The sequence below is a fragment of the Neopelma chrysocephalum genome, unplaced genomic scaffold, assembly GCF_003984885.1.
Source record: "Neopelma chrysocephalum unplaced genomic scaffold, ASM398488v2 Primary Assembly neopelma1_22b, whole genome shotgun sequence".
NCBI classification, from domain to species: Eukaryota; Metazoa; Chordata; class Aves; order Passeriformes; family Pipridae; genus Neopelma; species Neopelma chrysocephalum.
Window position 1 is genome coordinate 5,955,666 of NW_020897690.1, and position 26,002 is coordinate 5,981,667.

Consider the following 26,002-nt stretch of genomic DNA (forward strand, 5'->3'; position numbering starts at 1 on the left):
GCCTAAAACCTAGTTTGCATTGTTGTTATGTGAATGCCTCATATGAAAAATGAAGGGGAAAGAATTTTGCTGTCTTTTTTTTTTTCCCATTGTACTTTATTGATATTAAAAGACTGAGTTTTGTAATGGTCACACATTCAAAAAATGTTTCCATCTCACAGTTGAGACTATTAATCATATTTTGTTCTGTGGGAATGTCATAGTTGTTTAGCTTCTGTCAGCATTTTTTTGTGATATATTTCTTGCTTTGTGGCTTATGAACAAAACTGCTTCACAGTGAGGTGGGATTATATACTTGTGTGAATGCCATTCCTTTGAGACTGCATTATTGCAATGGCCATTATGAAACTGAACCTGTTGCAATATTTGGAAGGAGAAACCCATTACATGGAGCTATGCTCTCCTTTTGGGGGAAGAGACAACGGCAGCAATTTCTAGGAAAGTTAAGCAGAATACATATCTTTGTTCTATGTCACCCATCCTATGGCTAACACATTCTGCAAGCTGAGGGAAATAGTGAAGCACTGTGTCACCCTTCCTGTGACTTGTGTGGTTTTGAACTCTGTTGAAATTTTCAGACATAAAATTTGAAAGTGTGTTTTAAAGTGGAGATAGGTGTAAATAGATACGTCTAATCTAGATAGGGCATTCTGTGATTCTGGCAGAATCATTGTGTTTATTGTGCTAAATTAAAGAAAGGACTCTTTCCAGAGTGTCATCTTCCTCGCTAATATGCATTAAAACATACATAACCTTTTCCATACATTGTTTTTTAGTATTTTTTCTTAATGCAATTCAGTATTGAAGAAGTCAGTACGATATCACAGAATCGCAAAATGAGTAAGGCTGGGAGGGACCACAGTGGGTCATTTGTTCCGACCTCCCTGCTCAAGCAAGGTCCCCTAAAGCACATGGGCAGGATTGAGTCAAGGTGGTCCTTGAATATCTCCAGTGAGGGAGACTCGACATCTCTCTGGGCAATCTGTTTCAGTGTGTGGTCACCCACACAGTGAGGAAGTTCTTCCTCGTATTCATGTGGAAATTCCTGTGCAACAGTTTTTGCCCATTGCCTCTTCTCCCATTGTTTGGCACCACTGAGAAGAGCCTGATGCTTAAGTCAGATGCACTGGATTGAAATCCACATTCAACTGCAGGAGCCATTTTAGCTTTGTTCTATGTGATGCTCTTAGTTGCTGTCTTGCTTGCTCAGACTTTGCTAGGATTAGCAAGGTGTGGTACACGTGTTTTCAAACAGAAGGTGATTTTTGAGAAACACATTAGTTGATTCTGATTACTTTAGAGCTATTGATTCTGTGGTGGAGGGCAGCAGGGAACTGTTTTATGAAGCAAGAAAAACAGAGGATGTATGTGACTACTACAGAAGACAGTAGTGGTGCCACGGGAAAAAGAGAATACTGTGAGATATTCAATATATCCACAGAAATTAGGAAAGGTGAGAAGCACATAAAATTAAGGTTCATATTTAGCTCTTCTCCTTGGCATACTGAGTATCTCCTGGGGTATGAGGAATTTTGGCTGGTGAGTGCTCCACAATTGTCTGTGCTCATGGAAGCTGTTATTGTATTAATTTATCCCAAAAACTTGGGACCCCTCGATCTGCCAGCTGTTCAGCAAAGTACATAGTTAGTATAGTTAATGTTCCATTGCAGCTCATTCTTTTTTTCACCATTTTTAACAGAGTGAGGCAATTTGTACCCTTTTCCTTGTTGAAGTGTATGTTGGCATTTTTGTTCATTTACAGACATTGCCAAAAATTGTATTTTGATCTGTCAGTGCTATAACAGGACAAGTTTCTGATATGCTTCTCATGCAAATGCTAATTACAAGGCCAATTTTTGTGTTCTACATGTAACACAGTTGACAAGACTTCTCCATGTAATGCCACATGTGTGATTTAAACAGAGTGGCCAAGTATATGATATGTCTGGCTTTGGTCCCTTTGAATGCTGGTGATTTTTCATGACAAAGAATTAAGAAATCATGGGATTTTCTTAGTATGAGTTTATAGGAAAGAAGTTAGGAAAAAAGTACCTTTTTTTTTTCTTCTTTCAGAGAGTACACTTGAAGCAGCACTATGTCTCTTTTTTTTTACGTTTTTTCATTTCCTCAAAATGTTTGGGAAGCTCTTTGCAAAGTTATCATCATTGAGACTGAATTCGAATGAAAACACATGTTTGTGTATGAAAGATAGACAAGATCATCTAAAAATTTGTAAGAACTGTTGCAGAACTTTCACATTTTTTTCAAAGTCTCTATATTAATAGCTTAAGAAGTAAATAAGCACAAGTTATTTGCTTTTGTTAGTAACAAAGGTCTGATTATACCTGCAGGGCAGATATAAATAGGTTTAAATGAAAAACCTGCTCAAGGCACACACATTTTAAATACATCTTTGACATACTACTTGCATAGCAAATGTGTAGGCACATGGTTCAGCAGAATGGATTGTTTTTTATCTCCATGCATCAGTCACTTGGATTTTGTTGGCTTCCTTTTGGCTGAAGTGAAGTTTGGGAAGGAAGTCCTTCTGTTTCTCTGTTAAATTATTAATTCAAAGCCGCATCTATTCTAAAGATACTAGAAGGTATATACAGATTTTGTTTGCTGCTTCTCTATGACACATGCAGTTGTGCTTTCTGATTTGACAGTATTAATACAAATATGACATTAACACTAACTTTTATAAGTGGAAAAAAACTTGCGAAAGACTTTAAAGGTGGATTTATGATAATCATAATCAGTCATTGCTACACGTCTGTCATCCTGCCTAAAGACAAAGGATACCATTGTCTAGGAATATAATTTTGGAATCAATACTTTTTGGGTTGCAGAAGTGGAGAATTGTGTGATACTTGAGCGTGATCCAGCCTTTGAGTGTTACAGGCACTGTGCCTGGCCAAAATGGCTGGCTGCATGGCATCTTGCATATATTAAAAACCTCATTTTTTCCTGAATTTTTGTTAAAATCAGAGAGGTAGCGTGGTTGTACAACAGAACACTCCTTTTGTAATCATTTGATGCTCTTTGAAAGCAAATGTTGAGGAAAATTAATCACTGATGAATGTTATTAAATTATGATGGTGCATTAGCTTTATAGTTTCTTTATTAGCCTTTCATCCCTGCAGTTTTTGAAGCTGCTGGAGTATTCTAAAGTGCGGCAGGTTTGAGCTGCCATTGTCATTTAAAAATAACTGCTCAGCTGGTGTTGTTTTGTTTTGAAATGGTTCTTTGCATTATAGGTGTATTAACCTGTGATCACTTATATGATGATGATGTAAAGCTGCCTTTTTTTTTAAAGTTTCTAAAATTGATCTTTTTCAGAGCACTTTTATTAGGCCTGGCTTGCAATCACAATCTGAAGGAGGTGTCTTTAGACCTCAGTAGCTGTGAGGTAAGAAATATTTATCAGGATATGTTCAAAATACACAGTGACATGGTATTAGAGTTCCTGTGCAATCCACTGGGTGAGATATTCTTCCTTTGTAGTCAAAAGTTGTAGGAAAGGTGGAACTCAGAGAAGCAGTTATGGTGAAAGTCAGCTGCTGTGTGTTACAACATCCTAAATAATAAGCACAGAGGTTCAAAGCACATGCAGCACCTGATTGGCAAAATCCTCCTTGCAGGGCAGCTGTTCTACATACTGAGCCAGCGTGTTTGTTGCTTGGCATCTTCTGCTCTCTGGTGCTGTGATTAGCAGCGGGATTTTCAAAGGTGCCTAAATTTGAATGGGTTGAAGGAAGATGCATGCCTTGAAGGCAGGTCTGCAGTTTGATTGTCTTCCTTTAAAACCGAAAACGTGCTCCCTCTTTGGCAGGTTTGCTTTTTAGCCTTGGGAGAAATTCCACTTTCCTAATCGATTAATCAATTCAGGCCAATAAGGAACTCTGGTAAAAGTTATTAACATAAGAGGCACTATAAAAATGATTTTAAATACCTCAAGAATAAATAAAAAATATTGTGGCAACTTAATTTGCCTTAGCTTGTTTCCTCTTGCTTCTCTGTGCTTTGCTGTGCACTTAGTTTCTTGGGATTGTCCATACTCTTGCAGGGTGATACCTGAGTGGTCATAGCTTATGACAAAAGATCAGACATGGCCCTGGGGAGCTAGTTGAGTCGAAGTCACATAAAGAACTATGTGATGGACTCTTGCCAAAACTGACATGAAACAGTTTAGGCTCAGGCCTTCTCCAACTTTTCCCTTTTTAAGCTGCAAAGAAAGCTTCTCACTTTTTAGAGACATCTTTCCAAGTCCACCTGAGTATTAACTGCTCTGAAGGTACCTTAAAAATGCAATGATTTCCCTTTAAGTAGAAAACATGCAATTTGATGAACATTTTGAGATCCAGTAATCCTTGCCTTAGGTTCATGGTCAATTGCTTTTGAAATGTGTACAGATTTCCTTATGGAGAAGAAAACCCAAATTGTAAATGCATTTCATACTTTGTTTTGATATTTTATACTCTCTGAAAAATGTTATTACTTCGAAGAGCACTACATGTAAATTCCAAACAGAAAAGCTTTCAAGTCAAGTACACATGCTTCTGACTTCTGAGTAGAGAGATCAGATGAATCATAATCTATCTTTCAGAGGAAGGAAGGAAAAGGGATGAGTAATTAAAGCAACAAAAATAAAGTCCTGTGATCATAACCTTAAATGAATAAATCAATAAAACACAAATATAAGTAATGAGAGTATAAATTAACATGTAAATCAAAAAGGGCTGGCAGGAGAGAAAACCTTATCCTTTCATGAAGTAACACCCAGGATGGGATATGGAGGAGTCCTTTGAGGGATGATTAGTCTTATTGGACACCAAAGCACATGTGGACATGGCTGACTCTCATGACAGAAAGGAAGGAATCCTGCCCAACTCAGTGTTGCATTCCTGTAGCTGGTCCCTCTAAACTGACAGCACTTCCTTGGATTCTTCCCTTAACATTTTTTTCTCACATCACTCAGCTTTATCCATTCTCATGTGCTGTGGAAAGAAGTTATGCTTCCACCAGCAGGGAAGTTGATGTGCCAGCAGCTGGGAGTGCTCTCAGTGGGCCCAGCACCTCAGGGTCCTGCTCCATCTCTCCCTGACCCTCTGGGATCTGGGCAGGGTAATCTGCACCCAAGAAACAGAGCTGTGGGAAGCTTGGAGCCAGTGACCACTACTCCCAGTTCCTGCAAGCACACACTGTTGGGGGTCTAGAAAGCTGATGCTTCAGCTTTGCCCTCTTCTTTCCTACATCAGGCAAGCTGTACTCAACTATGGAAGGATAAATCTACGTTCCTTCCCTTTCTCACCATTTTTCATTTGCTCCCATAATAATTTTCTGGTATATTAACTCCAAGCTTAATCATTTTATATTGCTTGTTTGTTTGTTTTTTTATTATTTTTACTATGAAAATTACATTTTTATTTCTACCTGCTCAGCACTGATGTATTTCACTCTTTTCCCTTCTGCTTCCCTTAGCTTGGTCACTGTGTAAGTACCCTCCATGCTTTACCTTAATTGTTAAATCAGTAAGCAGCTTTGTTTACCCTCCCATATTGGTACCTCATAGCTTTGAACACACTTGGCCTTTTTAATTGTAGAAGGGTTATTTTTCATTTTCTGAATAAGAGCTTCTATTTGTTGTCTCAGAAGTATATCGTATAGGAGATGTTGCAGAGGGGTTTTTTTGTCAGTATCACAGTCCACATTGCTGAACGGCACTTCACTTATTTGCTTTTACATATATGTATATGCATCATATTTTAACACAGTTGCAATAAATTATGATCCTAAAATCAAATTGTTGTCTTCATCTCAGATTAAATAGATATCACCATTTGTGCTCATGAAAAGTTTATATATTTAAAATTTTGAATATAGAGTTATCTGGTGCAAGATTGAAAGCTGCTCCTGAAAAATTGTCCATGTCAGCCCTCAAAGTATATATAGCATAAGCATACGGATTCTATTGTGAGTATAATTTTAGTGTATAGAACTTTACCCTGCCAACAACCAATCCAGTTCTGTATATGATCTGCCACTTCCATAGATTCTGCAATGATAGATGTGACGCTCTGTGTAAAATGATTGTCTCGTGGTGGCCCACACTGAGAGAGCAGCATAAAGCAAAACTGAATGATTTTGGCTTTCATGCAGCAAATGCTACAAATGCTCTTACAAAAATAAAGTTGAGTTATAATTTGCACCACTTCTGGCCCAAATACAGCTTGTAATATGACTACTTGTTGAGAGGATAGGGTGAGGGGTAGGTAGGCTTTGATTTACGGAGAGGAGGAAAAGTGTCTTATGTTCTGTACCTCTTACGCTCCAGGTGGGACTTATGATTTAGATGTTATCTCTGACCACCATTCTTCAGTTGCTGAGGTCAAGTTATTGAGATGCTTGTTAACCAATCATATAACTCAAACTTCCTAAAAAGTGCCAAATCAAGTCTTTATTGAAAAATACTTCTAGAAGGCACTTGTGGTTCTTTAATTAATTATAGCATGGATAAAAGTTGACTGTCTGCAGAAATATCAGCAGGTTGATTCAGGATATTTACCCAAGTAAGTCGTCAAGTTAAATATTACACATTTTTTATGCACAGGAAGTGAAAAGGTTATTTCATGTTTGAAAAAGCTTTCCCTTTTTTTGAAGCAAAAAAAGTAAAAGTGGAAAATGCAAAAATAGAATTTTTGTAGATATTTTTCCCTCTTAGCTTAAGTCTTTTTGGGGGGGATATTTATGAAGTGAAATGCACTTGCATAGCTGCAAGAAATAAGAAAATGCTTTTTCTGCTTTGGAAAAAAAAGTTTTGTTAATTCAGTAGCATTAGTAAATAAGTGTGTAAGTTTTCATAACTTTGATTCTTAATGTTGATGTTTTCCCCTAGACCATTTCATTGTTTTTTCATTATATCATGACATTTCTTTTAAATTCATGTAATATTTCAGAGTAATATTATCATAATTGATACTTTGCAGCCAAGCATTTTGTTATGGTGCCATTTTTTTTCTTTTATGACTATTTGTAAATTAAGAATAACTAAATTATTGTTTTCTCTTGTTTATGGTCTTTTTATGGCCATTTTACAGTTGGATAGCTTGAATTTTCAGTGACAGGGAAACATAATTTCATTGGTTTTTTGGTGTTGGTTTGTTGTTTTGGTTTTTTTTCCCCCCACTCTACTTATCTTTGATCTGGACACCGTAGCTTTGTGCTAAGGGCTGAAAGAAGATGCTCGCTATAAGCCTTCACTGTAGTGAAATTCAAGGGTGACAGTGTTGCATGCTTATGGGCTGTTAATTTTTTTTTTTTTAATTGCTGAACACTGGAAATGTCCTTGCCCTTTCATGTAGATAATGCACAACAAAATCCTCCAGTCACTACCTAGCACAAGTGCTAAAAGATTTGCTGTGTTTAACCATTTAAATATTTTCCCTATTTAACTGCTGATTAGTAGTTTTAAGAGAAGGGAAAGGGAATCCCTTTTCTCATTTGTGTGCAAATAGTGAGAGTAGGGATGAGAACAGTAGGAATGTGTGCATAGGCTGTCATTTTGATGTCTATAACTTCTTCTGTTGCTGTTGTTTTTGCTGCTGCTAGTGCCTTCTGTATTCACAAAGCTCCTACCACTGTCTTCTGTGTGATCTTAAACCATAACTAGTTTGCAAAAATGGATGATGTTTTGTCTCTAGTTAAGATCTGGAGGTGCACAAGTCTTGGAAGGATGCATAGCAGAAATACACAATATCACCAGCCTAGATATTTCAGACAATGGTAAGTACATAGAACAGGAGTGGAGGCTCATGCAAGCTGAAAAATGCTTTTTATTTCAGCTCACAGTGTAATCAAGGATGGTTGCTCTTGCTTTATGATTATTGGCCATATTAGTTATGGAAATGTCTCAGACCAAGAACTCTTATTGCTATAAAGTGTTTAAGAAATATTAATTTATTAACTCAAAAGTTTATGTTGTTTGAGATTAATGTAACACAGCAGAGTAAACTAATGGCACCAAGCTCATATTAGATCCAGAGGAAATTGGGCTTAAATACAAGAGAATGAGAAGTGAAGTGAGAAACAGAAATGTAGTGAAAGAACAAAGGAGAACATCAGGTACAGAATGAAGCTGAGGTTGTAACACAAGAAGTTAGAGGGGGAAATTTGAAGCAAACAGTCAACCAGCTTCAGGTTAGAGAAGGGCTGTTTGAATATTTCTGCTTTGGAGTCTCTGTACTTCCTAGCACAGATATTCCTGGGAATATCAGCTGGCTTCTCATCTTGCACATTCAAAGTGTAGGTGTATGAACTGGAAGAATTCACTTGTTGTGTTTGCCCCTCTAACAACCAAATACAAAGTATTTCAGAAGCAGTCTTCCAGTATAGTTGTATGATGAAGAAAGGTGGGATGGATTGACAAGTGGAAACCTTTGAGAACTACTGACTTAGCCCAGATATGCAAACAGATTTATTATTATACATAAGATATATAGATAGATATTTGAAATCTAAATTGTCCTGTGAATCTGAATCCTAGGTTGTTGTAATCTAGCTAGTGGACTCTTCAAATACATCACTTGTTTGGTGATAATAAAGCAAGTTACTTTTTTTCACTCAGGAGTAGAATAAAATTTGGCTTGTTTTTCAGGTCATTTTATTAATAGCCTATTATGTTAGCCTTTTTGCAGGTTTCAGACCTTGTTGGTACACAGCTCTACTAAGATGAAACAGTGGTTAGCACAGTTTCAGAATTCTTGAAGGAACTTCAAACTCTACCTGGCAGTGCGAGGAACTATTCTTGGGTGGTTGGACGATGGATAAGGAACTGATTTCTCTTCTGTGTTTCTGAGAGATGCCTTCAATAGCTGATTAGGATGGAGACTTAAAGGTCTCTTTTTAGAGAAAGTATTTATTCTCATAGAAAGCAGAGGCAGTAATGAGAAAAAGATTTAAAAAGAGAAGAATGGAAATTTTTCTAGACCTTTTGGAAATTAGTACACTGATATAGTTACTTGAATGAATATAGCATTAATAATTGGACCTTGTTTGAGTCTCTTCTGAAAATGTGTTTTAATTCTTAATCTAATCTGATTCTTTACAGGCCTAGAATCTGACCTCTCAACCCTTGTAGTCTGGCTTAGTAAAAACCGATCGATAAGACACTTGGCATTAGGCAAAAACTTTAACAACATGAAATCCAAGTAAGGATTTTCTTTCTTTTAAATAATAAGAGAATGGATGAGGAGAAGCTGCTGATTTCATCACCTTCCTAACTTCTCTTCCCTCAGAAATCTCACTCCCGTACTTGATAATTTAGTTCAGATGATTCAAGACGAGGATTCAGTGAGTATCTTTCTGCCTACTATCATCATGTGTATTTGTACCCTCACAGCCTATTTCTGATAATTGTCTTATCCATGTTAATTTGCTGCATAAAATTTGATCCCAATCCTGCACAGACATGTCCGACATTTTGGGTTGGGTTTTTTTCAAATAGTAATTTGGATTACATGTAGCATGTAGGTGAACATTTCTGAAGATAGTCTTAGAATCTGTGCTTGATGAAAAATATTCTAAATAGTTGGATGTATATAACCTACTGGCTTTAGGTCTAAATTATACAGTCCTACTGGTACAAATTTTCAAAACTTTTGTGTCCTGATAAGAGATTACAATGGTCGTTTTCTCTGGCTGGTGATACTCCTTCAGTAACAAATATTTTATTTCTTGGCTTTTTTTTTTTTTTTTTTTTTAATTAGTAGAATGGACTATTTCCTGATAGCTGCTCTTGGGTATTAACTTCTTTTTTTTCTTTGCAAAATGCAAGGTCACTTCAGTGGAACTCCTTTCTCCTTCAAAAGATGCAAATAAACTGTTCAGTGTGCTGTTCTTTCTTCTTTTAGTACATAATCATGGGAGCAATTTCATAAAACCCTTTCAGAGTGCCTTGCTGGGATGGTTGCCCACTTTCATAATTTCTACACTCTTTCCTGATTCTGAAAGACTTTTGTTGTTGGGTTTGTATTCTTGCTTTTCCTGGCATCCTCGTTTTGGTTAGAAGGGAATCTTAAGATGCTCTGTTATTCTCATGCTTGTCGATCTTTATTCATCTATTCTTAGTCCTTTCATACTCCTTAATTTCCTGTGCAAGTATCAGGCAAACTCCGCTTTCCTCATTCTCCAAGAGATAGCTGACTGTAGACTTCACTTTTCTGAACACCTGTTATTCCTGTTGTCTTTATTGTCTCACCTCCAAGTTCATGGTCTCCACATTAACTGCTTTCTTATTTTCTCCTCCCATCTCTGTGTCTGTACCCTGGCAATTTTCACCAGAGTTTCCGATGTCTCTCTCCGTGCAAGGTCATTAGACCTATATTCTGTGTTCCCCTTTACTTAGTGCTTAGTTGTATTTGAAGTGGTTTCTTCAACTAGTCCTCTATATTCTCTGAGTCCTCTTAACTGGGATTAGTGGTACTGGTTTTTCTTGATTCTTTGCCTTTCTCCACATTTTATTATTTAAAATGCGGGATGTCAGTGTGATGTGGTGAAGTGCTGCATACAGATACCAGAGCTGATTCTAAGTGAGTTAACACCTATAATGAAAGCACCTTAATGAAAGTCCTTGTTTCCACAAGTTAATTGTAGGATTGTATTGGTAGAACTCTGTACCAAACTAACCTTTTCATTTTGTGCTGTGTAACTACCTCCTTCTACTCTTATTTCTAAAGGGAATGCTGCAGAACTGTCTTTCCCTTCTCTCCTTTTCCTTTTGATACTGTACTGAGGGGTATCATTTAATCAGATAGCACCTGCTTCTTATCTTTGGACATTTATCTCTGTCCTAACCTGTTTCTCATGCTTATCCTTTCACAGCTGCCCTGAAGACTAAATCACAAGCAAATGTAATTTAGTATGATTTTTCTCTATTTCCTTCATCCCTTTGCTCTATTGCAGGTAAACATTTCTTTGTACTCAGACCATATCCTAAAATACCTCTTCGACATACTCTGTGTCCTTTTAGTACCCAAATCTTCTTCTCAAATATGCTGTTGTTTTGGTTTTTTTCCCCCTGTTTTATGACTGTCCTTTTCATACTATCTGGTCTCAAGAATAAAAATTTGCAACTTTCACCTTATTGTCCTCTGTTGTGTTACAACCTTCTGTTAATCTTTCTTGGATTCTGTTTCTGAAGCTTCCAGGTCATTGAAAAAGTAGCTGCTAAATTTTGCATTTATCATTCTTGCAGTTCTCCCTCCTTTGCACCATTAGCTTCCACTTTTTGCATTTTTTTTCCTTTCAGCCCATGCATGATGTCAGTTGTTGTTCCACTTTCTGCCTTTTCCACTATTCAGTGGTCAGATGTGCTCCCGTAATTCTTATCCACCATGTTTTTCCTGATGTAACCTACACAACGTGTTCTGTAGTCTTATCCTGTTTTCAAACAGTGTTACAACGAAGTAATCTGCCAAAAAGTTATTTTATTTAGGTACTTCAACCATCTCCCCTCACATCATGCAGTAACATTTGGGATATAGGATATGATCCTGTTGGGGTTACCATGTCTCTTCTTTCCTCATGTTCTTTTCTCTTGTTAATCCTCTTCAAGGAAGGAATCTTATTTCTTTTTGTCTCATCAAATGCTAAAATCACTCTGAAGCATCTCCTAGCAGCTAAAGAATTCAGGACAGATGCTACAGCACTATGGGAAAAAGGTGTTGCAGAAAACCACCTGGAATTGTCCTTGCTGTACCTGATGGTCCTCGTTCTACCATTACTATGAGTTTACTGCCACGGGACATTAAAAAGTTAAGATGAAACTGGGGAGACCGGGGTGTGATGTTGCCCAGAGCACACTGCTTGATCAGGGTTGCCTGCAGGCTGGCACAGTTTAGGGACTGCACATTATCTGCATGGAAAGCTGAAGTAAGAGGCTTTAATCTGAAATAGTCATCTGCCAAATATATCTTCATGTATTTATACACACTTTAAATAGCTCTGTTGCTGTGTTAGTGTGAGTCATGAGTAAAATCATTTGAACAATCAGTAGCTTGGTTCTACGACTGTAAAACTAGAGCGATGCGCAAATATAATTCTACACAATTTAAAAGCAGTAGTAGTAACCTACACAGCAAAATTTCTCAGGTGTTTTATATAAACAAGAATGTAATATTTAGATTAATTTTTGGGGTTCTTTTCATGTCTTCTTTCCATAAGTAGATGCTGTACTGTGCAGACTATAATATTGTATTCTTACTGTGTCATTTCTTTTCTTGTTGCAAAATTTGATGTTACACTGCAAGTATGTGGTATCATTACTCAAAGTGATAATCACTCCTGCATTGGTGCAGTGAATTACTAGAGTGCTGAATATCTTTACTTGTTAGCTCAGTGTTTTTTGCAGAATTTGCTTTTTGAGGGTTTTTACAGCATTTTTGTACTTAAGAAAAACCAACTAAGCTTGATTTAATTCTTAAATGTATTCCAGCAGAAGTATGGCAGAATCAATGAATAAAATCATAGAATTTCTAATTCTGTTTTTTTTACTTTGAGAATTCCTCTTCCTTAAAAAGACTGTGTTAAGGGACTTCTCTGTATTGGCAAAGTATTTATTTTCTGCAGCAGAGACACTGAAGTGCTCCTTAGACTTCTGTTTTCTCAGTATCTAGCTAAACTATTAAGTTGTTACAAGAAATGTGTTTGTAGGCTATCTAGAGTATTGCCCATATTTGTGGGGAATTTTGTTTTGTTGTTTGTTTTTTTCATTTGTTGTTGTTTGACTGGGTTTTTTTACTGTAATGGTCAGATAATTTAATGAATATTTAGGTGGTGTGAAGGTGTCAATCCTTGCAGAACACAGTACAGAAGCATTTTCAATTATATACTGTTTTGTCAGTGTTGAATGGGAGAGGTGAGAAATCCTTTCCTGGGAGGATATTTGAGGTTTAGAAAAATTGGTATGCAGGAGGGATCACCTGCAGCTAACTTACTTGAATGCCCAATTCTGAAGTGACACATGAGAAACAGAAGAAACTTCACATTCACAAGCTTATTGCTGATTTCTGTCAGTGCTGCATCGTGCTGCTTTTTTGTGAATCTGTTGCAAAATGTCTTCTCAAACTTGTGCCAAGAGCTCTTAAATGCCATTCTAAATGTGGTATTAATATTCTTTAGGGTACATAGCGTAATAAAATTAGAAAACATAGATTAAGGGCATTAGCATAGTAATTTAATAACTCCCATTTAAAATAAAGCCAGCATGTGGCTTGTGTTATTGTTAGACTTTTTAATTATAAACCTGCTGTGCCTCCAAATTTTTATGCTTTTCCTCATTTATAAGTGCATTTCTTATTGTTGCAAGCTTTTTGGTTATCACTGAAATCCAGTGGTGTCTGGAGTCTAGAATCCCATTGTATAGCAGGTACCATGCAAGCACCATGGACCCTGGAAGGTGTGCACAATTCGATTGGTTTATTTTAATTAATCTAAGCTTAAGCATCTAGTGTAGGTGCCATGGTTCATTGTTGCGAGATGTCGATTTTCCTATGCAGGCAGTTTGGAGATTTTAGGCTCCTAAAGTTCATCCTCCAGTACATGCTTAAGTGGGTGTATGATGACAATACACTCCTCTGCATGGACTCACACTTGAGCAAGGGAAATATTTTGTGGAGTTCTCATATGTCACCAAAGACAAATTACAATTTTGGGAGCTGTAATATCTCTGCAAGACATGGGGATAGACAGACTGTAGTTCTTGAGCTCCTGCTGTTGACTATTGGGATACTGAGAATGGAGGGAATATGGGCATTTTTAGAAGAGGTTTTCTTAAGGCTTAGAGTGTGACTTGCTGGAGCCAAATAAAGTAGTTTGAGCTTAATATGCTACATAAAAAAAATAAACTTACTGAAAGATATTGCAGTTGCAGATGTCAGAATACCACTGTGAATAATATCTATTGACTTATTCATTTTAATAGGTACTCATTACTGTTTTGAATTTCAGACCTGCTACAGTTTTCTGTCTCTTTCCTCCAAAAGTCCATACCCTTTGTTAAAGGAACAGAATCACTCCTAAAATTGAAGTAACAATAATGAAACTCTTTAAAGAAAATGTCTGTTTTAACAATGCCTCAGATGGTAATTTTCCTTTGGGTAAATCTCAGCCTGAGGGAGAGGAGGGGAGTTGTAGAAATTTTTATTTCTCGCTGAAAATTCTAATGCTGATTAAGCAAAACCAACTGGAGACTAGAAGTTGTCTTGTGAAGCTGGTGGTTGTTGTCTTGCCTCTTTTGAGGGTCCCACTGTATTCTGTACTTAATAGGACTTGGGAAGTTGGAGGTGCTGCCACTTAAAAATACTTTTTTCACAGGGTGTTGCAGTTTAATCTGTGAGTGTGTATGTGTTTGACACCTGTGCTGTAAATTATTGACTCCCAATTTATCATGTATTGCAGGGTCTGCGGGAAACACAGAAATAACTTTGATGCTTACTGCTGTCTCCAAGAGTTTGGGGAACTTGTAACTTCTTTTGGTTGATGTTTGAGGAATGAGTGTATTATCAGCTGTTGTTATCAGTGCCTTTTCTATGCTCCACAGCCTCTACAGTCATTGTCCCTCGCAGATTCCAAGCTGAAGACTGAGGTCACCATCATTATTAATGCCTTGGGCAGCAATACTTCTCTTACAAAAGTGGATATTAGTGGAAATGCCATGGGAGATATGGGAGCAAAGATGTTGGCAAAAGCCCTACAGATAAACACCAAGCTCAGGTAAGGAAAGTGTATTTGCTGTAAACAGTAGAATGTCTTAATAATACTGAGGTTGTTGGCTTATTCTCAAGCTGTTTCTCTTCAGAACCCTTCTAGATACAGCCACTTTATAGTGTCTGGAAGGATTCTCACCTTTTTTTTCTTAAAAAAAACTAACCCCAGCAACAAAAAAACCAGGAGAAGCAAATTGTCCTTACAGAAACATTTCCGTAACTGAAACTGGAAAAAATAGCATTTTCTAAATTTAAACAGAAAAACCTCTTGTTGGAACCAAAAGGGTTCTAAATTTCCTAGAATCACAGAAAAAAGACCACAAACAACTACATTGTTATGGAGCTCTGGATGTCATTTAATCCAATGTCCTTCTCAAAGCCAGGCCAACTTTAAAGCTATATGAGATTGCTCAGGGCCTTGTCCAGGCAGGTTTTGAAGATCTGCAAGTACAGAAATTCCATGGTGTCTCTGGGAACCCTGATCCAGTGTTTAGCCACTCTTCTCTTCTTCTCCTCTCTCTTTTTTACTGGAGACCTTTCCAGCAGAGAAAATTCTGATACTTGGGTAAGAAGCTGAACTAAGTTATTCTTTGTCTTCTGGAGTATCAGTTTTAGAACTTAGAGCATGTGGAATTCAGAATGGGTAGCAGCACGGACCATCCATCCTTCTTCTCTCCCCTGCCTACCATGTTGATGGACCTTGGCATCTCTTCTCTGCAACTCCATCCGCCTGACAACTTCACTGCTTTTTAGCACGTCTGGCACTGATGGCTTGAGAGTATCGCTTTTTTTTTCTATCTAGTATGTGATTTGCAAACAGTAAAACCCTTAATCAGCATGAATCTGGATGAGGACCTCTAAATATGTCACCCTCATCAGGAAACTAATCCTCACTCCTCCTCTTGTCAGACTGTGCAGATGAACCGTCCTCAGTGTACTGTCTGTGTAAAGAGACCACTTTGTGCTTGGTCTCCAAGTATTTGATCCCTGGAGGGTAAGAAAGTCCCCAAAACAGTCTTGGCTATTTTGTTCAGAGGCAGGGATCCTGGTCTTTGTGCCACTATGCCCAAACTGAATCTTAAAAATGTCAAGAAAACAGTGGAGGGATGGCTTAGCTTTATTGAATGTATTAACCTGAAATGACCACAGTATCTGAAGAAATAAAGCTTTGATGGATTTCAGGATGGCAGACTGAAATGTTTCACAGTACACTGAATGTCACAGTTGCCATAATGTCACTACAGTCTGTGGTGTGATTACAAACTGAATAATGCAATGGTAACTTTTTGGCTCTGCCAAAAATGTTATGAAATGACATCCAGGTAGAAAAATAAACACATTTTCCAATAGCAGAAATATCCAAGATTTGACCCTAAGCATATGACCTTTGTAGGGTGGGTGTAGAATCTATCTTCCTCTCTTCCTTACCTCCATCATTCCATCTAAAAAACAGAGGGATTACTGTGCAACAACAGAAGGATGTCAATACTTGTGAAACCCTGCCATCTCTTTTTTTTATCTTTTAAGCACCAAAATCTTTGTTCGTTTTTATGACTTTTTTTTTTTTTCAAAACAGCTACAACTGATACTCTTCCAGAAGCAAGATTTATCCGCTTGTCTATCTCTTCTGACTACTAATGAGATCTTTGAACATGTCTTTGCAAATTGCCAGGCAGTCTGCTTGAGTGGTCTGAATTGGGGGAGGAGGGGCAAGGTTTGATCACTCATATCATTATTGTGTATTCAAAAGAGCTACAATTTATGCACCTAACCTAATGGTTTATATTGACAGCTACTCATGTTGCATGTGGAATCATAGGAACTGTATGATGAGCCTAGTGCAGGGTTGAATATGTAATAGCCTGCAAATTTTGACAACAAATCAACATGATTTTTTAAATACATATAGCCTGTGTAGAGATTGTTCACTTGCTGCAGTTGTCTTGGTTTTTGCTGCCAGCTTGCAAAGCAGACATTTGAACTTTGTTTTTGATGCTGTTACTTGAAAAAGCTGGAATTCGTCTCCAAATCTTTCTATTAGCTGTATTTTAGAAAAGTTAGGTTTTTATGTTAATGATGGAAAATATAGTAGAGTCCCTTTTAAAGTAAGAGAAAGTAAATTTCGTAGTATGTTTGTCCATAACTTCAGTCATTTCAAGGTTTTAGAATATAACTAAAGACAGGTTTTTAAAGTGTTGCCTTCTGCTATACAATTTTGAACATTCAGCACTGTATTATTTCAATATGCAAAGTTTCAATATAGATTTATTTTCGTTTAACTTTTATTTTTCTTTCCTTTCCCCACCACTTCTCAGAACTGTAATATGGGACAAGAATAACATCACTGCGCAGGGCTTCCAGGACATAGCTGTGGCACTGGAAAAGTAAGTTCTCGTGCAGTTGAATGGCTCGTGAAGGGGCCCAAGACTTACATCCTGAATGATCTGAGCAGCTGCAGTTCTCACTGCAGTCAGTATGATCTTGAAGCTGCTGAGTGCTCTCAATTTTAAGTGTCAGGGTGTTTAATCTAAAGGAAAATTCATGTTTTCACATCCTTCAAAAGGATGGGAAAAGGCTCTGTGGGTCTTTCATCCATACTTTGCTATCAGCATTAAGGCCCTTGAGTTCTGCTGTTAGCATTAGAATTCTGAATTTGGTAATATTTTCCCTTTTCTTCGTTCTCTTGTGTTGATAGCATGCAGAAATTCTATTCTAGTCAGTGAATGAAGCTGTGTATAATAACAGAAAATTACTGAAGTGTGCCTTTGTGGTCTGACTTTTTTTCTTCCCCATAGGAAGTTTAAACTAATAGTGATGATCTCAGGAATTGCACTGTTCTTTGTAATTGCTCTGGTCTGGGTCATTTTGCTTCCATGAGTTTACTCACAGATGCAGGCATTACCAGTGATGGATGCTAAATTGCTTTCATCTCTCTGCATCTCCATCACGTTTCTTTATATGTTATTACTTTTCTTAAGAGAGAAAAAATATGGATTTAAATTAAACAGCAGTTAAAGTTGTTTCATGTCATTAAATCCATCAGATAGGAACAATGGCTCTCTTTAGAAAGTGAAGGTAACCTACAATTCCTACTTTTTAGACAAGATATTTTGTAAAACTGTATAACTACTTAAAGGACCATCTTAAACTTTGGAGGGGTCATGAGGCTAGAGCTTATGAAGTTAGTAGTTTTATGAAACTCTTGTAGTTTATATCCTTGGTTTCAAAATTAATTCAGTTCCACTGATGTGGGAAATTAGATAAGTGATGTATAATTAAGCAAATCATCTTGCAGTGATTCCATTGATAGTAGTGAATAATAATTTGCGAAGGTTATTTGTCAACTTGCAGGCATTTCTCTTTTAGAGAGCAATAGCATGGGGAAGTCTGGTAGAAAAGGGAATACACTTTTTTCTGCTTAGCATCAACTTTTCTGTTCTGAAGTGTTTGGATGAGTAACTAGAAAAGAGGAGGAAATACTAAGGCAAAAGCAAATGTTCTTAAAAAAATGCTGTAGATAATTGTGTTACAGTGAACTTCGTTGAGGTGCATCTCATTTACTTAACTTCAAAGCTGAGGTTATTTTATGTTGCCTTAAACATTTTTTAATTGTCAGAAGCATTGATAACATCACAAACTAAGCCACAGGCAACAAAGGTTTAAACTTGAGAGAGGGACTGTCAGTACTGGCTGAAAACTATGAGGCTGTAAACAATCCATCTTGAAGACATTTTGAGAACATCCTTCACCCTGTGTTTCCTAAAAATACCTGAAACCATCAATATTCTGTAGGAAAGAATTGTTGCTCAAACTGGAATGAAATATACTGAAGTTGCTTGGGCATATGTGTTGTATGTGTTATTTTGAACTTAAGAAAAATAGTCATATACTAAACCACAAAAAATAAGAAGAAAGCTAGACTTTAGTAGTATGGGAGGGAGGCTTAGGAGAATTGGGAGGGATTGTAACAGACTTCAAAACAGGCCAGAGTAATCAGAATATTGTTTCTGTCCCCTTCTCCCAACTTTTCTTTGTCTGTTTATAATTGTGTGAAAATGTTATTCCTGCAAGGGAATTCTGGAAGCATGCCTGTTGGTAGAGTTTGCCCCAAGGGGATCCCAGACAGCTGATGGGAGATGCTGAGAGGTTCTTCTGCAGAGTCCAGTTGTGGTGGTTTGAAAAACCTTTTCTCTGGGGCAGTAATGGTTTGCCCCACTGATAATACTAGACCAATCAAAGGTTCATATGCGCCCTACAGAAATTACATACCCACAGCAACGGAAGAGAAGGTGGTGAGGTAGTTTTTTTTAGTTGGTTGGTAGCCATGATCTGAACCATGAGGAAGCAGGGGGCCAGTGAGCCCCCTCTGGGGGCCAAGAGCCCCCAGCCCCAGCTGAGGCTACGAGAGACCCGGTGTAGTGTCAAAGCTGGACCGGGTCCCGTAATCAAGAGGTGGGAGAATTTCCTTACTGTCAGCAGCAGCAGAAAACATTGAAAGCGGCAGCGGAGCAGTCCTGAACAGAGACAGCGATGGCTGAAAGCCAAAAAGATAGCCAGTAGCAACAAGATAACATGAAGCCGGCTGAAAGACGCAGAGATGTTCCTGCAGGAGGGAGAGCTGGCAACGAAACAGAGGAAAACTCAACAGAGCTGGTTTGGGGTAAGACTGTATTACTTTCCCAAAACCCAGACACCTGCTGAAGAGCAGAGGTGGACTTCCAAACCTTTAGGGAGTCCCAAAATGCAGCAGCAGCTAGAGAGAGAGGAGCCAAGAAGCCCGGAGTTGTCCTGAGAGAGCTGAGCCAGGACAGAGTGCGGAGGAGGTGCCCGTGCCCTCTGCTGCTGCTGCTGCTTCTATCATGCTGGCGAGCTGAGACAGAGCAAAAGAGCATTGGTAAGACTGAACTGAAAGCTGCCTTCAATGTTCTACCCCAAGAGGAGTGAAGATCTACAAGGAAATCCCCCGAAGGCTCGGGCTCGGGGTTGAAATTTCCACAAAGAACCAAAATCCTGACTGCCATACTTAAATCTACTGCCTCAGGAAAATGAAGGACACTAACCAGTGCCACAAAAAACTGAAACGAAGGAACTGTGGCCTGTGCAGTGACAGAAAGACTTTTCTCTTTCCTTCTTGGACTTTTATTGAAGGAAAAGAGGAATGTAATTCAATGTAAATATATATATATATATAGAGAGAGAGAGAGAGAGAGAGAGGTGTGAGTAAATAAACCTTTGTAAATATTTTTCCCTTCCCTCAATAACGAATGGTTGTGTTTTGTCTGAAAACTCTCCACATGAAGTGAAAAAGATATCAAGTCCATACCATCACTAAACCCTCTCACAGGGGCAGACTGTGGGAGGGGGGCTTGAACTTAAAAATTGGATCCTTAGGAGTTTCAAACCGCCACACCAGTACAGGTGTCAGTTCAGGGGAGCATTTGAGAACAATGCATCCTATTCAGCCTGGCCATTAAAATCAGAGACTTGTGTCTCTGTAATTTTAATGTACAGATAAGCATGTGTTTTGCAGCCTAGAGCCCGCTTTGTCATAGGACTGTATAGTATTGTCCCATGTTCATTGCTAAAAGATTTTTTTTTTCTATATGGACTGACTGAAGAAATAGCTTAAATTTCAATAACTGATGAAAAATGCTGGGGTTTATTAGAAGCCTACAAATTCTTCCCATAGCAGTGACATGAAAATCACACACTCTGACCTGCAAATAAGATTATCTTATTCCTGGTTTTTTTTAAATAGGCAGTAAAATCACCACCACAGCAGGGAGTGTATGTCATGAATGGAGCAGAAGTTACTACAAGGGAAATAATATATGATGAAATGTAGGACCATTGTCACCCATGTTGTACGTAGAGGGAGAGGTTTTTGGGACATCCTTTCCAGTCTTTTCAGCAGCTCTCTAAAATTTATCATCCTTTAAATATAGGTATTTTACCAAGTGTATTGGTGGTTATGAAATTACAGGATTATTGAATTAGAAGCAAAATGTACTCTGTTACAAGGGACAAGTGGAGTGTTAATATTAAGAAGAATGGAGGAATATTTTAGACTTCAAAGGAAACAGAGAAAAATGAAGTGTGAAGATAAATACTTCTCTGATGATCAAAGTTGAAAGGCGAGCTTTAAATTCCTGATTTTTTTCCCCCTAAGAGCTGGTTAATTCTTAGATGAAAATCAAATAGCATTTTGAAAAATTACTGTCTGTTTGAAAGGAAACCAAGTACAGAGGATTTCCTTTCTTCCTTAGGGTAGCGGTCTTCTAAAGTTTTGCATCTGTGATTGTGCCTTCATGAAATCTCCTTACCTTTCACTTTCCCCCTTCTCCCCTTCTGCTATGTGTGTCCATGTGTGTGAGGGAGAGCGCACTAAGCCTTTGACTAAATTGAATTTAGCATATAATTACTAGCATGAGAGCTGGCAATTATAGATTTCAATGAATGGGATGCTTTAAATGTCAAACAGCTGTAGAGATCCTTAGAAATCTACCTTTTTTTCCTTTTTAACTAAATAAATATACCCCACCTGCCAGGTAATAGTCAGGCAATCAGTGAGTTATGTAATTATTATCTGTCTTGGAGCTCGGTATCTTTGACATTTTAAAGTTTCCCCCATGGTGATGGACAGCCAGTTATTCACTGGTTAGTATTACATGAGGACACATAACAGAGTCTGTATAGTTTGCAGTGTTCTTTTGAAGGGCAAGACAACTCGAGAGACGAATTAATTTTCTGACTGTGATGCAGTGGAAAGTTGGACACTGAAATCACAGGGCCCTTGCTGAGTCATTATGAGTAACTGTCTGCCACTGACAGCTGTACGCATGTTTGCATTGGGAAAGAAACATAGAAGTCTTCCATTATCACTTAAGATAAAATCTTGGGTAGTATCGACAAGGAATCAGCAAGTTTGGCAGTTAAGAAGACCACTGTCCTTCACAAAGTAGTGTTCCGTGTGGCCAAGCAACTGGTGGGAGAGGAAGTGAAAGAAGCTTGGAGTGTCATAGTATTTAAGGTGTCTGCTAGTGGAGTTACTGCACTTAGTGAGGAATGGTGGTGACTCAGTTGAAATTGCCAACTCTAAAATGCTCAGAAATAGAGGGTTCCAAACATATTTATGTAGCTCTGATGGAATAGGAACTGACAATTACGGGGACATTTGCAGACAGCTGAAGGAGGAGAAAGATATTTGCAGGAAATTAAAGATTTATGGAAAATGGAAGGAAAAATTTCTTTTCCAGGTTTTACGAACTTCCTGCCTTTTTTTTTTCTCTTCATTTATTCAAATCTGAAGGTGTATGGACATACCACTGCATTTAGCATCTCAGGTGTAACTGCTACAATAAATGCAAGACAATTTACGTTCTCAGAGTTTAAATGCAATTTTGACTCAAGACCCCTTATCTTTATTCTCATATTACAGCAGATGGACAAAACTACAGAAATATCTTGCAAACAAAAAAGTCAAATGCAGAGAGCAATTGTCTGCATAAAACAATGTGGAGATGCTATGCTTATTTTGTCAGCTTTTATTAAAAATTCAGCAAGTGTCTTCAAATTGTTGTAAACACAAGAAGTTATTAAATAGTAAATTTTCAAAGCTCAGTCTCTTAGTTGCTATCTGTCTGTTACTGAATATTTCCATTTAGTCTTAGATCTGATAAAGTTACCAGCAGGCACTGATGCTCTCTGTTCTGTTTAGCTATAGGAGAAAAATAATCTAACCTTGTGTACAGAGGTGCAGAAGACAACTAGGCCTTTATTCAGCAGCCACTGGGCATTGACCATGTAACTGCATTTTTTGCTTTTCAAAATCTGCCCCTCTGTCTAGTAGCAAGGAAGAATTAACAGCAAAAAGGAGCATGCCTGCCTCCAGTTTGTAAGTGAAAAATACATTCTTAGTACCTTCCACAAGCAGGCTAGATGCACCTAATTTCTCCCTTCTAAGTTATTCTTCATAATGAGATACAGTAATTAGATTAACTTTCACTATTAAATTTTATTTTCTTTAGGAATTATACATTGAGATTCATGCCTATACCGATGAACGATGCCTCCCAAGCACTCAAAACAAACCCTGAGAAAACAGAAGAGGCGCTGCAAAAGGTATTGCATATACCACCAAAACACAGACATAAAATCACCGAAAATAAAGTAATGATTTTAAGTGACTGAACCTTCATGCTTGGCTGAGTAAGAATTCTAGGCTAGATTCATGGATTGTTTGATTTGCATAGACATATACCTGGTAATCAAGTGCTGCAAGAGCTTTTTATTCCACAGAATGGTTGGAGTGAAGACTGATGTAATGCAAGGGTGTAGTGTCAAAAAGTCCTAACTAAAAAGTGCAAGCTACACCTCGTATTGCTGTGTGCCTAACTATGAAAGGGAAAGTTAGAAACTGCATGTTTGCTACATATGTACTTGTGTGTGTTTCCATATGTTTAGAATTATTGGTACGCATTTTTTTATATTGGCATAAAAAGTGCAGTCAGTTCTGTACAAGACAAAGGATGCTCTTTAATTTGAGGGAGAATGAAAACATTTACTGCCTGTGTTTTATATTGTACGTATAAAACTCACACACTGTTGCCCTAAATAAGCAACTGCACCAGCATGTTCTTTAGGATGAAAAGGTGTTGACAGTATCTGTAGCTGTTCCACTTGCGTGAGTTATAAAGCTCCCAGCTGACTTTTAATACAGTAAATCTAGCAAGCTCCAAATGAGCCTCCTGCTCAATCAGAAAGCATACAATTTACATCTCTTTAATGACTAGTTTACCTTCAGCCAGGGTAAGGTCATAAAAACTGTATAAATAGCTCTTACAGATAACTGTGATTTAAAAAGCAAATGATCCTTATTTTCAGTAAAGTGATTCTCACAGGGAGAAGGACTGGTAGTTAGCGCCTTTTTCTTTGATGCATGAAAACGATCTAAATTCTGCTTTTAAAAATCTCAATCATAGGGGATGGACGTAATTCTTGCATCTCATTTAATAAAATTGTCTAGGTTCATATCTAGAGCGATAGGTGCATTTCTGAAAAAAATATTGTGAAGCTTCTGGCCATGGGGATTTAAATTCTCTGTGTTAATTAGGTGTTACTTACAAAGAGCATTTTCTTTTATTCATATTAAATGTGCTAAAGCTGTCAGGCCTTGAGTTGGTTTTAACATGTGTGGCTCAGGCTTTCTTTGCACAACACAAGGACATACTCTCCCAAAAAAAGTAACAGTCTCAGGAGTGGTGCTGTGAGCAGAGCTAATTCCATGCATATAGGAATGAAAGCCTGTCTGCATGAACTGAGCTGCCATGCCTGATGCAGGTACAACTGAACCAACTGACTGACATTTCAGTGAGCTTCAGCACTCCACAGCTTGAGTACAGTGAGAATGCTCCTGGCATTGGTCCAACACCAGATGGACATAGCAGCTAACCTCCCAAGCTCCAGTATCTCTGCAGCACACTTTACCTACCTAGTCTGGGCAAACTGGATAAACCCTGTGTTACTGTGGGGCTTTGGTCAGAATGTTCCAGTTCTTGCTGCTGCTGCTGGTTCAGAGATGACCATCATATTAATGTCTGCATCACAATCTGCTGGTCATTCTACCCATCCTTTTCTCCTCTGTTCTCTTCCTTTCAGACCTTTGATGAACCTTAAACAGTTTACTAATAGGTTTTTTTGACTTGACTAAGTTTGATAAAGTCAGCTTAGTGGGTTACTGTATGTGCCATTAAGCTGGTGATGGTAGGTGTTTACCTTTGAAGAGCACTTCTGTACTGCTTAGCCTTAAGCAACTTTTGAAGTGAGGCACTTCTAAATAGTTTATTTTCTCTCCAGACATACTGATGTTTAAATGTATCTTTCCAGTGGGCTGAGTGCATCTAAAAGAAATGAATTGACTGTCTTGAGTCATCATGGTCTCTACAACATCTAAGAGATAAGAGTCCCTTCAAGTACTTGTCAAACCAGAATCTAATCCTTTGTCGGAGTAACTTACTAAATTGTTCAAAATAGACGACTCTTTCAGAAAACAGTGGCAAAAGCACAGTGTTTAACCATATTTAACTTGTCTGTAAGTGAACGAATATTTGTCAATGTGATTATTAAGCACTGAGACACACAGAATAAGGTTTGCAGGTGATAAATAATTAAGCAGTTTTTCTTGTCAGTACCCAATTCTGATACAGCAGCAAAACTGAAAGCAAATTGCAATGTGAAGAATCACATCAGTTTCCTAATCTGGCTTTTTTTTGGTTTTTTTAGATAGAAAACTACTTGCTTCGTAATCATGAGACCAGGAAGTACCTACAGGAGCAAGCATATCGGCTGCAGCAAGGCATTGTCACCAGTACCACTCAGCAGGTGAGAACTTCTTCCTTACTGGACTTCAACTTCGCAGTACCTAAAATCTGCCTGGGGAGAGAGTTCTCCCTCATTCTGTTCAAGTACCTTAATTAGTACCCATGAGGCACATCTTACTTTATTGGTGATAGTCTATTTGGAAGGAAAGAAAGCATTTGTGAGAGGGAGGTCTTATGTATAGTAGTACTGTGTAGAGAAAGACTTGAGCTGTTATTAAGTGAACTACTGTTGAGACCAGGAATAGTTTGGTTCACTGGTGCTCAGGAGTCTGACTTTTCAACAGGCTCTCATCAGCGTGAAAAGCATGATTTGGCTTTGCCAGTTCTGGTGTCTGAACCAGTTGCAGTCTTTCTGCTTAGCACTGAGCAACCATGTAAACATGCCCTTAGCTACCCCCAGAGCAAACAACCTTGGAGAGTAAGTCATCATCTGCCTTATTCCTTCAAAACTGTGGTGCCAACTGGAAGCCTTATTTAGAGGGAGGGAGCAAAGGAAAGTAAAAGTCTTCTGTGCTCTTTACAGTCTGGGCAGCTGGAAAGTCTTCCTGCCTAACAGAGCCCAAAGTATTTCTCAAAGCTGGGAAGCTTTTGTGTTTTGTCAACCACTACCAGGTTTCCTAGATGTCACGTGTCGTTCTGGTTTTTTGTCCTTGAGAGGTCTGCAAGAGTTTTCTGTGGTAGCCTGTCATTCTCTCTGTACTAGTGTGTTTCTTGCCAGAACTCCTCAGGGCTGTTTTCATCTCTACTACACCAGTAAAGAAACAAGGTGGTGTAAGAAGAATAAAACTTGTCACAGCCTTTATTTTAAATTTCCTTATATGTTTGTTTGCACCAGCTGTGTTCCCATGCAAATAGCAG

The 26,002-nt window shown here is 38.0% G+C and overlaps 1 protein-coding gene across 6 annotated transcripts in view; it reads left to right on the forward strand.

Annotated features, from left to right (window-relative positions):
• CARMIL1 (capping protein regulator and myosin 1 linker 1) overlaps window positions 1-26,002 on the forward strand; it is a 194,559-nt gene that overhangs the window by 113,091 nt on the left and 55,466 nt on the right. For 3 of the 6 annotated variants that reach the window (XM_027678778.1, XM_027678811.1, XM_027678794.1), the window contains exons 17-25: window positions 3,343-3,412; window positions 5,485-5,496; window positions 7,704-7,785; window positions 9,110-9,209; window positions 9,297-9,351; window positions 14,600-14,772; window positions 17,081-17,149; window positions 22,793-22,886; window positions 25,047-25,145. In XM_027678778.1, coding sequence (XP_027534579.1) covers window positions 3,343-3,412; window positions 5,485-5,496; window positions 7,704-7,785; window positions 9,110-9,209; window positions 9,297-9,351; window positions 14,600-14,772; window positions 17,081-17,149; window positions 22,793-22,886; window positions 25,047-25,145 — 754 coding nt within the window. The remainder of the gene's footprint in view (window positions 1-3,342; window positions 3,413-5,484; window positions 5,497-7,703; window positions 7,786-9,109; window positions 9,210-9,296; window positions 9,352-14,599; window positions 14,773-17,080; window positions 17,150-22,792; window positions 22,887-25,046; window positions 25,146-26,002) is intronic. The other 3 variants (XM_027678786.1, XM_027678802.1, XM_027678820.1) reach the window with 1 other exon arrangement.